This window comes from Petaurus breviceps, unplaced genomic scaffold (assembly GCF_028583685.1).
Source record: "Petaurus breviceps papuanus isolate PSGF00001 unplaced genomic scaffold, PetGlider_PUasm1.0 129, whole genome shotgun sequence".
Classification (NCBI taxonomy): Eukaryota; Metazoa; Chordata; class Mammalia; order Diprotodontia; family Petauridae; genus Petaurus; species Petaurus breviceps.
Genome location: NW_027185665.1, coordinates 11,954,040 through 11,969,904, shown reverse-complemented (window position 1 = coordinate 11,969,904; position 15,865 = coordinate 11,954,040). Strand labels below are relative to the sequence as shown.

Genomic DNA, 15,865 nt, shown 5'->3' with positions numbered 1-15,865 from the left:
AGGAAGGAAGGAAGGAAGGAAGGAAGGAAGGAAGGAAGGAAGGAAGGGAGGGAGGGAGGGAGGGAGGGAGGAACAGACATGCAGATGGAGGTAGAAACAGAAACAGAACCATACAGAGAAAGACAGATATAGAGACAGAGAAAAACAGGAAGTGAGAAACAGATACACAGAGAAAGACAAAGCAATATAGAGATAAGACAGAAAGAATGTTAGAGTTAGCCACAAGGTTGCATTTAACTTCTTGAACATCAATAAGTATTAACATGTTGAAAATCTGAACCGATGAATATGCCAGGTGAGTTTGCTTGTTTTTGAGATACTGAAAAAGTTAAAGTTCCTGACTGAACATAAATGTTCATTTTTCAAACTGATTATGTTTGATTAAAAGTTGAAGACATTACACTATAGTCATAGAACAGTCTGATTTCTCATGACAAACTGTCATGATCATGGTAGTTTTCAATCATTGATTGCACAAATGATTATACCACTTGTTAAAAGCAGTATAATTTATTTAATGACTGTACAGACTTAGAGAACTTCTCTTGATGGCAGTAAGGGTTTAGGAATTCAAAACACCTCTTCTAGGTTCTTACTTTCACCCACAAGTAGTTTGAGGCTCAGAGAGGTTAACCAACTTTCCTTAAGTCACACAATTGAGGGCCTGTCTTAGAAATGACATCTCCTACCTCTTAATCCCTTAATCCACTACATATTGCAAAACCAAGACATTCTAGATTATTTAACTGTATACGGGTGAGATTTTTTTTCCCTTTTGCCTTATGTGAATATTTGCGTTTCAGAAGCATGTATTCAGTAATGCTTTGTAGGAAACAACAAAAAATCGTACTGTATCCTCCCTTTTCCTCTTCTTCCTTGAATTTACATTAAATAAAACCTTATAATAATAATATGTATGTATCACTTACTATGTGCCAGACTCTGTGCATTTACAATTATTATTTCATTTGATCCTCACAATGGAGGTAGGTGTATTTATTATCTCCATTTTATAGATGGGAAAACTGATGCAAAAGGACATTAGGAGCCTTGCCCAGGGTCACACAGCCAAGTGTTTGAACTCAGATTTGCCTGATTCCAAACGCTATCCACTTCACCACCAAGGTGCTAAAATATATGATGGAACAATATTGTTCCTTATATAAATAGTGTTGTGTGTGGGGTGTGAGAGAGAGAGAGAGACAGAGACAGAGAAAAGATTATGGCAACCAGGTAACCGTGAGTTTAAATCTAGTCTCAGATATTCAATGGCTGTGTGTCCCCAGGCCAGTTACTTAACTTCTACTTCAGTTTCCTCAACTGTAAATGGGGATAATAACTGACCTACATGAGGTTGTTGTGAAGATCAAAGGAAGTAATATCCAGAAAACGCTTAGCATAGCGAATGGCACATAGTCAGCACCATATAAATGCTTCTTCCCTCCCTTCCTTCTTATCCCCAGGTGGGCTTCTGTTATTTTTATTTTTTTTAATTTCTTATCTTCTGGTTTATATCACTCATTTCCACCAGATTTTGAGTTACAAATGTTTTTCCCCTACCCACTGCCCCAAAATAGCGGTCTCACAGGATATCCCCTCCTTCAATCTGCTCTCTCCCATATCTTCTCCCATACCCCCTTCAACTTTTCCAGTAGGGCATGGTGGATCTCTATGCCACCATGCCTGCATATCTTATTTCCCAATTGCATGTAAAATAGTATTAATAATTGTATTTATGTATTTTTAAACATTTGATTTTAAAACTTTGAATTCCAGATTCATTCCCTCCCTCCCTTGTTACCCCCCCTTACTGGGAAGATAAGCAAATCAGTATAGGTCGTACATGTGTAGCTATGCAAAACATTACCATAGTAGATATATTGTAAAAGACTGACTATATTTCCCTCCTTCCTATCCCACCTCCCATTAGTTCTATTCTCTACTTTGATCTTGTTCCTTTTCAAAAGTGGGTGTTTCCAATTTCCCTCCCCCCCCCAGCCTGCCCTCCCTTCAATCATCCCCCCTCTCAACGCTACTCTCTTTTAGGGTGAGATACCCTATTTAGTGTGTATGTCATTTCCTCCATGAGCCTAATTGAATGAAAATATGGCTTTGCCTTTTTACCTTCCTGTTCTTCCCCTCCATTGTAACCATTTTCCCTTGCTTCTTCTATATGAGATAGTTTACCCCATTCCTTCTCTCCCCATCTCCTCTCATTATATTCCTCTCTCACATCTTAATTTCACCTTTTAAGTATCATCCCTTCCTGTGGCCTTTATCTGTGTATAAATGTAAACATGTATACACATTCACATATGTATTCATATGACTATATACCTTCCTATATAGACATATATATATATATATGTGTGTGTGTGTGTGTGTGTGTGTGTGTGTGTGTGTGTGTGTATATACATGTCTTTCAGGAAGTCCAATAATTTTTAAATTACCTCTCCTGGATCTATTTTCCAGGTCAGTGGTTTTTCCCATGAGATATTTCACATTGCCTTTTATTCTTTCATTTGTTTCTTGATTTCTCATAAAGTCAATAGCTTCCATGTGCTCCAATCTATTTCTGAAGTAATGATTCTTTTCAGTGAGTTTTTGAGATTCTTTTTCCATCTAGCAAATTCGACTTTTTAAGGAGTTCTTCACCTTTTTGAACCTCTTTTGCCATTTGAGTTAGTCTATTTTTAAGGTGTTATTTTCCTCAGTTATGCTGTTTCTCATTTCATTAATTATTCATTTCATTTAATTTAATTTCATCTCATTTAATTAATTCTCATTTCATAATTTTCTTGCATTGTTCTCATTTCTCTTCCCAATTTTTCCTCCACTTCTCTTATGTGCTGCTTAACATCCTCTATGGCCTGTAAGCAGCTCATATTTTTCTTGGAATTTTTTGGTACAGGTGATCTGACATTACTGTCTTCCTCCTGTTCCATGCTTTCATCCTTTTTGTCCCCAAAATAGCAGTCTAATGTTGGATTGCTTTGCTTGGTTTGCTTCCTTTGCAAGCTCATTTTGCCACTCAATTACTTGGCTTTTGGGCTTTTTTACCACAGTAGAACTCTGCCACCAGACAGGTGGGCTTCATCTCAAACACTGAGGTTTTCTCGGCTGCCGGAGGTATTACTTGGGTGCCCTCTCTGAAACCTCCACACAGTCTGGCAAGGTGGTCACACACCCCAGGACCTCCACCTTGGACTGCAATCCAGATCCAAGCAGATTAAAGCAAGAGAGGTTACCCCTCAGACTGGTCGCTTGGTTCTCCTTCAGTCTGCATGAAGGCCAGGACCTGAAGCAGCCACATGGTGGTGGCTGCAACACAGACCTCAGCGGCTTCTCCCTCCAGGGGATAAAGGCCTAAGTACTCCTAATTAATGGATCCCAAAGTCCACACTGCACTGATCTCTCACTTTGTCCTTGGCATCTATGTGTTGATAATTCTGGAAACAGCCACAGCTGATAGTGATCTTGAGTCCCTCCGGCCTGAGGCTGGTCAGGCCCGCCCTAGGCTAAAGCCTCGGTGTGGGGCTGGGCTCAGCTCCCAGAGTGCTGTGCTGTCTGATTCCTGATGGCCTGGTGTAAGGGTTATGGGATTTAAAGATCTCCCATGCCCCATGGACGTGCTGACATAGCAGAGCAAGAGAAAGTGAAAAGCCGAGCTAACGGTCCTGCGGTTGGCAGTTGGCGGCGGTTGCCTTTTTTTTTTTTAGTTAGGACCCCTGCTGAGCACTGCCAGCGGCCAGAGCTGCTGGGAGCAGGACTTTCTGCTAAGGACTCCTGCTGAGGACTGCCAGGGGCCGGAGCTGCTGGGAGCGCTCTTCCAGGGCGCTGGGTGGTTGCTGTGAGTGGGGAGAGGAGGACCTTTGCCTGAGGTAGCCTGTTCTGTTTTAAAGGCTTGAAAATGTGGGTGCTTTCTACTTTATCTACCTGTGCCAATATCATAACTACTCTGATGGCTTTCACTTTCTGGTTTTGGGACTCAGTCTTTTGGTATCTTAATAAATTTTCTAGTTTATTTCCCCAAATGGCAAACCTGATGTATTTTGTGATGGATAATTATATCAGCATATTTGTAATCTCTATAGGCATTGTGAATATGGCATTGCTGATACACCTGGCAGGCTGTCCTCAGTGGGAGGTTAGTTTCTCTGTGTCATTTTGTGGGTTCTGTAGTGCCACATTTTGTTCAGAGTCCCCTTTTACATGAATTGGGGGAAGTGAAAGCCAGAGCCCCACTGAAGTTTTATTTCTACTCCACCATCTTGCCTTCTTCTATTTTTGTAAGGTTGTTAGGACATTACAAAGATAGTTTTTTGGAATTATAGTGATTGATAGGTTACTTTCCTGAACTATGCTTCTGTTCATAAATCTTTGCATTATTTGAATAGTTAACTTCTATGAAAATTAGGAGAAATTAGACATAGTTTCCCAGAAAATTATTATCCAACATATGTCTGACTCTTTGGGACACTTGTTTATTGGCAGAGATACTGCAGTGGTTTGCCATTTTCTTCTCCAACTCATTTTACAGATGAGAAAATGGAGATAAGTAGGGTTAAATTTGCCAAGGGTCACACAGCCAGTAAGTTTCTGAGCCTCGGTTTGAACTCAGGAAGATGAATCTTGCTGACTCCAGGCCCCCTACACTAACTATCCACTGCCTTGTACACAAATAAGTATAGATATAAACCCCACATGTGGCTCGTATGCATGAATATGTATACACACACACTCATAGTTATACTTGGTATAGAATGGAGTGTCCACAGCCTGGAATAAGAAAGCACATTCATGAATGACAACCATCCATTCATCTAGTAAAAACCCTGTGCCTTGGCTATGGGTGTCAGAAGAGAATAAAAGCATTGACACCTGTCAATGAAAGAAATGCTGCAGAAGCGGCCCTGCATTTGTTAGAAGGTTCCCTAAGGTCTTTTCCAATTCTCAAATTCTATGATTAAATAGTCTGTGTGCAAAGTTCACCTATGGATTTATGATTTATGGATTTATGGACCTCTTGAAATTAGCATGTAGTGTTTACTGACAGGTAATAATGACCAAGATCAATATAGAGGACCTTAGACAAGAGAAACAGATGGCCAGGTTGACAACAGAAGTGCACTATGAGCCCTAATTAATGATTTGCTAATTCATCCTCCCTGTTGGACAGTACTTCTGACACATCTATCTGTAAATATATAAATGAATTAATTTACACACAGAACATATATCTTTGTACTTGTGGAATATTTTCATGCAACCACTGATTTCCAGATTTTTTTATGTCCCATCAGATAACCACAGACTTGGAAAAAAAGGAATCTGAATATATATAAATATTTAAGGACCTTGATGGATAATAGTTGTATCAGTTGAAAAAATTAGGGAGAAAAAGAGAGAGAAGAGAGTGTACAAACGGTATTACTATAAGAAACACTGGTAAAATTTACAGTCATGTAATTTTAGGGTCAGCAAACTATGATCTGTAGACCAAATCAAATCAGCCTTAGGTCAAGGACCCTGCCAAAACAGGAGGGTGGTCCAGATTTGGCCTGCAGGCCATAATTTGACAACCTTTGTTTTAATTGATTCTTTCATTCAACCAATTCAGCCCCATGTTGCCATAAAAAGTGTGCTGGATTTGAAATCAGGAGAGATGGATTCAAATTCCAGGTCTGCTTCTTACTACCTATGTCTGTGTGACCTTGGAAAATTCACATAAGTTTCATCTACTTTAAAATAAGACATACAGGGAGAATGTGGATTAGATGACCTTTGCTGTCCCTCTGATGTTATGTGCAAATCACTCTTCTAGCTCTTGTGGTTGCTATAAAGGTGAACCATTGTCCTCAGTGTTCAGGTAATTAAGTGAAAAGATTCTGAAAATGTTATTGACTAGTTTCCTATGTTGGATCCCATTCCAATTCTTCAGTATAGAGAAGGTGTGAACAGACTGGATTTGGCATAAGATGGTATATTAGAATGGTAGTTTGATTCTTTACTACCTCTGAGACATTGATGAAATGAGAGTGTTTCATCCAATCATCTTTATGATCCTTTCCTTCTATTTTTGTTTTATTTTGTTTCTGTTTTGCTACAATTATATTTTCAAAACCATAAACACTAGTGAAAATTCAAATCAACAATTCTAACCAACAAGCAAATACACACACAATACAAAGAGTCAGAATCTTGGCTCATTCTTTCATTCAGTGTATAATTGAACAGGTAATTTATGTGTCATTTCCTTGCCTTAGTTTATTTGATCTTTTTTCTTTTAAACCTTGTGGAGGATTAAGCTCACTCTAAATCCCGAGTGTATGAGTGGTGTCATGTTTAGTTAACAGAGGTATTTTAACTAGAGTTCTGCCAGTGGGAGTTTTCCTCAGAGTCCTGGAGTCTAGAATTCTCAGAGTCCTCCTGGCCTCACCTTCTGTCCTGTGGGCTCCTGTCTTTCTTCAGGTTGGCTCCAGAATTTGTTCACATATGGCACCATACCCATCTCCCAGTTCTCGTCTTCCTCCTCTTGGATCTCCTTCATGTTCTGGGGATCAAGAGATCAACACTACAACTTCCTCCAGGACTACACTGGCTGCTTCTTCTCTGCTCTCTATCTTTTACAGGGGTATAGGGCGTAAGGGCAGGTGACTGTACAATGGGCTTCAAGTTGGAGTTCCAATGGAATGGGCTGCCCTTTTCCTGGTATGATTGTATCAAAACACTAGTGGTTAACATGAAGCAACCTGCATAGGAAACTAGGTGGTACACTAACAGAGAGTTGGACTTGGAATTAGGATGTCTTCAGTTCTCATTTAATTTCTTTCAGTCTCAATTTCCTTATCTGTAAAATGTGTATACAAATAGCACCTACCTACATGGTAATTGTGAGAATAAATTGAGAGCATTTTTATAAAGTGCTTTGTAAAATTTAAAACGGAATATAAATCCCAGTTGTGTAAATCAGTAGGCTGGGGAAACCTGGAGGTGGGATTTGCCATAAATTTCCATACCCCACTGAAGTTCCTGACCTAGCCCATTCCTTCTACTCCACATCTCCTCTTTTCTTGTTCTCAACTTTGGTCAGAAGTCAAAAGCTGCACCAATTTATCTTTGAAGTCTTCCCATTGATCCCTTGAAGGTAATCACAGTCAAGGATCTTGAAATCTCTCTTGAAAATTATGGATGGACACTTTTTAAAAAATGTTATATTCCAGCAGCTTAATCCCATTATTAAATGAGCAGCACCAGTGTCTATATTAACTATTCTCTTTGTCCCCTTCCTCAAATGGAATGTGTATTTTTTCCCATTGACAATGACCCAAAATCTAATTGGAGGAAGAAAACCATAGTAAGATAAGACCATCACCCTTTCAAGTTAGATTTTAGGTCGTCATTACCCTGACCGCCTCCAGCAGCTCTGTGGGGAGAGGTCAAAGGTTATGTCTCAGAAGTGCCATCCTCTCCTACTAGAAGAGTACCAGGGGCCAGACAATCTTGGGAAAACCATCCCCTGTCGAAAGACAGTGAGCTTAAAGAAGCATCTTGAGGGTTATGTGGGCGTGTGTTTGAGTATGTGAACCTAGGTGTGTAGGTGTGTGTGTATACATTGTAGGTGGTCATATGCATCGTGTTTTATTTCCATAAGTCCCGATCCTTGACTTGGTGTTGTAGATGGTCTTGATGGTGATGCAAAGTAAGAATTTCATTCAAGTGTAAACAGTGTTTTTAAAAAGTTATCCCTTCCACATTGTGGCTTTCTTCATTGCAGTTTCAATGTGCTATGGGTGTTTTCCCATATGTTATGGGGAATTTTTTGGAGTTTGTGGAAGTCACAGATAATACATGAAGGCCAACAGATGACAAAGAGCCCATGAACAAATATTTAACCCAAAATTTACAATAAGATACTGTAAACACCCCATGAAAGAAAAAGGGAAATCAGACTTCTTCTCTAATACAAAGGAAGAGCCAAAAAGTTTTACATGATTTTCCATATCTCAGGGGCATCACACACCTAACCGCCACAATGTGGAAGAGATAATTGCATATCAGACAGGTTAAGTCCATGGGAGACATTATAAAAACCAGTAGTCTAGGGAAAGCTGTTGAGATGAAAACCTTCAAGGAAACCTCTAATAGTTTTCTTCTTTCCTGTAGCAGAAAGACCTAAACTAAAGAAGAATATTCAGCAAAATATTTAATTGACCAAAACCCACTTAACACAGTCATACATTATTATGCTATTTTCATATCTAGTGCAAAAGTTGAGCATCTGTTTGATCTAGGTAAGATTAAGGCTGTCAGTAACAATAAGTAATAATAATTTATATTTGTAATTTATAGCAGTAAACCAGCCCTTTCTAGTGCCAAGATATAAGAATGGTTGAAGATTATAAAAATGTCTTTGAATGTGTTTATTTCATGGTAAATATGTATGGCATCTTGTTAGGAGCGGGTCAGGACTTGTGATTTCTTTGGTTCAAGGAGCTACCCAGTGAAGAAACTCTATCAAAGCAACTCAACAACTTAGGCTTAGAGGATTGTTTGGGGTACTGAGAGGGTAAATGACTTCCTTTAGAACACACAGACAGTATGTGTCAGAAGACTGGACTTGAACCCAGGTAATTCTGACACTAATGCTGACTCTCTGGCCATTAGACTAATATTTCATGTTGGACATATAAATAAAATCCTAATTCATAACATTGCTAAATAGATCTTCTCTAACACTAAGTAGTCAGATTCTGGACTTGAGAGTCAATGTGATGTGGTAGGAAGCACAACAAACTGGGTGTTAGGAGAACTTAGGAATACCTGTAAAGGAAATAGCTTTACATCTTGCCTTAAGTTTTCTCAGTTGCAAAAATAAGAGGACTGGAGAAAACAGTCTCCAAGGTTCCTCCCCATCCCAAACTGCTATGATTCTATAGATTTATGTTCAATATTTAGTAATTTACAAGTATACAGCACAAGTACTTCTTAAAAGTACACACACACACACACACACACACACACACACACACACATTTTGGGTTCTGTCATCCAGGTCCTTGATGCCTGTCTCCAGAATTCCCGAGTTCCTTGTCTTTTATGGAGGCCAAGATGGAGATGATTTCACTCATGGTGGAGGGGAGAAGTGAGATCATGAGCTAGAAGGATCCTTCAAGGTTATTTAGCCCAAATTCCTCACTATCCATAAGGATTCTAGGACCAGAGGTCTCTTCATCAGCATTTGCAAGCTTTTCATTGCTCTTATGTTCTTTAAACAGAAGAAACTTTTTAGAGATGGGCATTCCCAAAATTAAATTCCAGAATACCCTTACCTTTTCAATCATTTTGTGAAAACAAAGGATGAAGGTGAGAGGAGATGGCATTCTGCATCTTGGTGGTTGAAGGTCTTCCTTTTTGTTACTTCTTACCATTCTTTTCTTGAGCTGAAACTTTCTTTTTCTCCTCATCCACCTTTTTAGTCACATATGTGCTACCTGTAGAACAAAGGGCCTAGGTGTGATCACTGCCTGCCATTGCCACCTGCCCACTCTTCATATTGGGCAAAGATGTTTCCCATTAATGTAGTCAAGATAGCCTAAATTATTGTTTTCTGTAAAGAAAAGAAAAGAAAATCTTCAAACTTTCCTGTGTATGTTAAAAAAAAAGTCTGTCTCAAGATTGTATGGCAATAAACCTAGTTGGAACCTTCAAAATATACACACATATATACATGCATATATATAAAACACAAATGTACAATTACATATATATTATAATGTACCAAAAAACTTTGTTAATCTTACCGTTTTTGAGGAATGAGAAATTCTTACATTAATCATTTTTTTTTGTCTATAGTGCAAGTCCCAGGGCCAGTTGAAAACCTGCAAGCTATATCTACCTCACCTACCTCAATTTTTATTTCCTGGGAACCCCCTGCCTATGCAAATGGTCCAGTCCAAGGCTACAGATTGTTCTGCACTGAGGCTTCTACTGGAAAAGAACAGGTAGGCAAGAAAATGTGTCACAGCTCTGCATGTGGGGATGTGCTTTCTCTGGAAAAATGTATAAGAAAATCTCCCAGAAGCTTCATACAGTTAAGTAGAGTGTTTAGTCCAAGTGAGTGAATTAAGTGAATAGTTAATTAGTTTTAAAATACATGTTATTGGAAGTTTGAGTAATTTAATTGGATTCTGGATTGCAGCAGTTATTTGGAACACAAGTAACTGGGGAGGCAACTGGGCATTAGAATAATGTCAATACAGGGATGCCAATTTTCTTATATGTGGTAACAGATCATTGTTACTGTTGGTTTCACACAGGAAGTGGGGGATTATAAAACCTTGGCATAGATCTAGGCCATTGAAAGATCATTTTGAAAAGAAGTGAAAATATGTGTGTATAATACACATTTAGAGATATATACATACACCTCTACAGCTGATGTGTACATTTCCTGAAAGGCAGCATGACAAAGGAGACAGAGTAATTTGTATGAGCATGCATATGTTAGCAGCTTTGGGAATTTGGAAATAACAATAAAAGTTAACCTTTATATAGCATCTTAAGATTTGCAAAATGTTTTGGATGGAATATAGAAATATGAAGACAGAGGTCACTGCTTTCATCAGTGCCAGTTTCCTGAAAGCTAGTTCCATTTTTAATATTTTCTATGTGAAGCGGGGTCTATAAAATTGAGTCATTTCCCCATAAATATGTGCAAAAAGTATAAACACAATTTTCAAATGAAGAAACATCATGATTCACAACCAGCTGAAAATTACCCCAAATCACTAGTAATTATAGGAATAAAAATTAAAACACCTTCAATGTATTTCCTCGTACTCTTAAAATTCACAAAAAATATAAGATGGGGAAAATAGTGTAGGTGGGACTGTGGAAGGAAAAAAAACCTAATTTAAAACTGGGAGAGTAGTGACTTGTTTCAACCATCTTAGAACACAATTAAAAATTATTCAAGAAAATTTGAAGTCCCTATTTGTCTAATCTTTCCTTCTTATTCTCCTTTGGTGCATGGTAATCCTTTCCTTTCCTATTAACAATGTGTGTTTCCTGAAATTATCCTGAGCCATCTTCTTCTTTTTTTTCATTTCCAGTCTGTAATTTGAAGATCTTACCAGGTCCCATAGATTTAATTATCAAATTTATACAGATGATGTGCAAATCTCTATCTCTAGCCCTAAACTTTCTCCTGATTTTCAATCCCATGCTACCAATTGGATGTCCTATAGACATCTTAAATTTAACAAGAACAAAACAGAGCTTATTGTCTTTCCTTCCAAACCTCCCTGCTTTCAAATTTCCCAATTACTGTAAAATACACTACTATCCTCTCAGTCACTCAGGTCTGCAAACTTGGTGATATCCTTGACTGCTCAAATGCACTTTGCATGTATAAAATCTGTTGCCAATTCTTATTTCTACTGTCACCTCTCTTGTCTATGCCCTTTCTCTCCACTCACACAGCCATCACTCTAGTTAAGGCCATCATCACTTCTCTGCTAGACTGCAGCAATAGCCTTCCAACTGGTCTCCCTGCCTCAAGTCTTGGCCCATTTGAATTCACCTTCTACACCCAACTGCCAGGGTGACTTTTCTAAATTGTAGATCTGACTATTTTATTCAACAAACTCCATTAACTCCCTATTGCTTCCAGGATCAAATATAAATTCTCTTTTAAAGCTCTTAAAATGTTCTGGTCTTTAAACCTGGTCATTTAATACCTTTCCTAGATGCTTACACTTTAGTCTCTTCTACACACTATTTCAGCCAGCTCCTTGCCCATTTGATTCTACTTGCATACGACTCATCCATCTCTGTGACTTCCCAATCACTATCTTCCATGCCTGAAATGTTCCTGAAGTGTCTCCCTATTTCTACAACTTAACTTCTTTGGATTTCTTCAAGACTGCTCAAATCTCACCTTTAGGAGGTCTTTTCTCAGTTTCCCCATTTGCTAATATCTTCCTTTCTCTGAATATTTCACGTCTCCTCTGTATCCATAGTTATATACCTGTTCTCTCCCTCATTAGAATCAAGTTCCTTGAGGGAAGAAATGTTTTGTATTGTTTTTCCCCTTTATTTGTATGCCCAGCAAATAGCACAGGGCCTGACACATAGTAACTGCTTAATAAAAACTTGCTGACTGATCATTGCCTGATGCCTTGTCCTCTACCCACATGACTTTGTTGTAGCTCACCTAAAGAAAGACCTTGAAACTTAATGTGTATGATACCCATACAACAGGTAATTTTAGTCACTTACACATAAAACCTAATTCTCCCAGTTTGCTAAAGTTAATCACATGGGGTATGATATGTCCTTTTAATATTGCCCATTGGTAATTGAAACTTCCTATGATATGTCACATGATTCATTGCCTTAAGTAGGACCTGAATGACTCAGGGTCATTGTGTCAAACACATGCAGTTTGGGGATGAAGTTATCTGTGACTAATGTGCTACTTGGATCTCCATCCCAAAATGCTTTAAAATGCATTTAGGAGTGGTGCCACTTATTTGCTGAGGAAAGTCAGTGACACAGTAGATAAAGTGCTACCGCTACAATTAGGAAAACCTGTGCTTGAATCCTAGCCATGTGAACCTGGGAATGTGGCTTGAATTCTCTGTGCCTCAATTCCTTCCTCTGTAAAATGAAGGGATTAGAATCAATGACCTCTAAAAGGCTCCTCTGGCTCTAAATTTATGACTCTACTTGGTGACCTTCAATTCCTTAGCTATGATAGGAAAAATATATGACCACCGTCATAGAATTTTGAATATTTCAAACAAAAATGTTGTATAATGTTAATCAATATTATGTGTTCCCTTTACGTTTATGTTTAAGTAATAAAGGTGGAGACTTCATCATTTTTTTTCCTTAAGGTCTAATTCCTTCTGTAGTAGAGAAACAGATCTCTTCACATTGAGTTAGTATTCTGCTTTCTGGTCTGGAGTCAATTTATGGAGGAAAAAAAACCCACTAAATGTATTGTGTAGTGTAAAGTAAATTGAAACTTAATGACTGTAAAAATAGTATAGTGATACATTAGCAGGAGACTAAAGAGGATGGTGCTTCAGTCAGGAAGTCTATGTTACAAGTTACCTTTTACAGCTACTCAAATAAGGATTTAAGCTGTGTAGTTTGGTGAGCAAAAGTCTAATATCTAATCCATTTATTCCACAGAATGACTGCCATATCTACTTTAATGTTCCTCTTAATAAAAATTTCTGCTTTTTTATCTTCCCAGAATATAGAGGTTGATGGACTGTCTTATAAGCTAGAAGGGCTGAAAAAATTTACTGAGTATACACTTCGATTTCTGGCTTATAATCGATATGGACCAGGGGTATCCACTGATGATCTCATAGTCGTGACACTTTCTGATGGTAAGTCAGAAGTAGGAAAACCACATATATTTTTAATACTAATGTAAATGTAGTATACTTATATAATTATGGTAGAGCTATTTATAACAAATCTTGTTTAAACTCCTTACTGTCTAGTGGATAGAATACTAAAATTCAAGTCAAGAAGACCTGGGTTTATTTATTTATTTATTATATCTTTTTTGCTTTTTGGAGGGCAATTGGAGTTAAGTAACTTGCCCAAGGTTACATGGCCAGTTTTTTTTGTGTGTGTGTGTGTGTGTGCGAGTGTTAAGTGTCTGAGGCCAGAGCCGAACTCGGGTCCTCCCAACTCTGGGGCCAGTGCTTTACTCACTGAGCCACCTAGCTACCCCTTAAGACCTGGGTTTAAATACCACCTCTAACATTGTGACCCTGGACAAGTCCCTATCCTCTCTAAGTCTCAGTTTCCTAATCTATAAAATGAGATATTTGGATGAGAAGGTCTCTGAGGATGCTTCTACCTCTAAATCCATGACTCTATGGTCCTTTCCAAAGTGCACATAAAAATTAAAAAAAGATTGGGCTCTCTTCAACCATAGTTACATTAAATGTTAGATTAAAAAAATTAATACAGTATAGTGGTAATGCTTAAGCTTTTCCCTAACAAAGAAATAAAAAATGCACCATTAGAAATGATATTACAACAGATTGCTCTATGACTCCTCCCAATAGCCCCATGATTCCCCAAACAAAAATTCAGTTCTTGGCCACAACTTTCCCTATTTGTATTATCTCCTTTATATAGTAAGTTACTCAAAGATATGAACTATTTCACTTCTTTGTTGTTCTATCAGATCCTAGAATCATAGATGGTGCATATAATAGCAATTACTTATTAAATATTTTTTCATTCATTCATCAATTTACTGTCAGACTCAGTGAATGAGTTCTTTCATTTTGCTGACATTTTTGTCCTCTTTTGTATTATTTGTTATTTTGTTATAGGGAAGGAGAGGATATATTTGGAAATGAAGGAAATACTAAAATGTATAAACAATTTAAAAGGTTATAGTCATATGCCAAGATCATAGTATATTAGAGAGTCTATAAATTTTAGTGTTTGCTACAATCTCAAGGTCATTTTTCCCTTATCTAAAAAAAGCCTCAAAAATATATAAAAAAGAATAGTGTTCTTGGAAATTAATTTGATTCAGCATGCTTGGTTTATTCTTTTTTATTTATTAATATATATATATGTATATATATGTGTGTGTATATATATATATATATATATTTTAGGAAGGGTAAAAAAAAAGAAAAGATGGTAAGAAGACAAATCATCCAGCCAATCTCTGGCTGAATTTCTCTTGAATTGGGAAGGATAAGAATCCATGGAAAATACTGATGGATTTAGAAGAGTTAAATTTGGGGAACAAAACTGAATAGGTTAAGGTATATCTAGTGTGTTTACAGATTATGAAGGACAAGGAAGACTCAACAGAGGGAGATTTTTTTAACTTCTAAAAGAGGAAAAGAGAGGAATTGATTTGTTTCTTGTAAATAGAAGTTAGGTGGTCAAAGAAAGAAGAAAACCAGAGATGAGAATATTTAGAAACAATATGAAGTGATAGTAGAGGGACATAGTCTAAGATGTGAGATGAGTAGAAAAAGGGTGATTCAGAAGTGCTGTTGTAAAAAGATTCTAAGAACTTCAAAAGTTCTTAAAGTGGCTATGTTCTGTGTGTGATGCTATGACTTATTGATCCATTTAGTTAAAAAAAAAATTAAGAAAGTGAAGACACATTGACTTCTTGTTGCCTTAATAACCCTTATTTCTTAAACCTAGGCATATGTATATGGGTAGACAGGCTTCATAGCCCATCAATAGAGCAGGGGAAGGGACATGTATCATTAAACAAAGTGAAAAGATGCCATGTGAAGTAAAGCATGTTATTGAAATGGATGATAGACTTGTGTTCCCTGAACCCCCTTTCATGATACTATTTGCATTGCAGATTCTGGCTCATTTGCAGCTCTAACTTTAAAAAATTATTATTTCATATTTGACACCTCTTCAATATTATTTTTAAAGTAATTCTTATGCCCATCCATCTAATTCTCTTATCATTTGCTGTACAGAGTGGATCTTGGCAGAATAAATTACTTCACACTTATAATTATAAAAACAAAAGAAAACAAGTGAAAATGAATATTTTACATAATTTATGTAGATTTAATTCACACTCTGAACCATAGTACTGTGGCCCTGTTCTCCATTTTGGTTTTAAATGTCATAAGTGAGAAAGATAGATTATTTCTCATTAGCCAAAAAATTATCCTTTGGAAGTGTTTCAACTCTTTGGGAATAACTAGCATGTCACTGAAGAAAAAAGCTTTCAGAGTCAAATCCTACTCCATACCATCAAACATGAATGCAGGTTGCTTTTATTACGGAAAGAGTGCTGACCTAAATGACCACACAAGCCTTAGGCTATACC

General features: G+C 37.4%; 1 protein-coding gene across 1 annotated transcript in view; it reads left to right on the top strand.

The window, feature by feature from the left end:
• The window catches only part of LOC138173606 (netrin receptor DCC), a 1,060,615-nt gene that overhangs the window by 663,169 nt on the left and 381,581 nt on the right, over positions 1 to 15,865 (top strand). The window contains exons 11-12 of the mRNA XM_069103651.1: positions 9,856 to 10,004; positions 13,268 to 13,406. Coding sequence (XP_068959752.1) covers positions 9,856 to 10,004; positions 13,268 to 13,406 — 288 coding nt within the window. The remainder of the gene's footprint in view (positions 1 to 9,855; positions 10,005 to 13,267; positions 13,407 to 15,865) is intronic.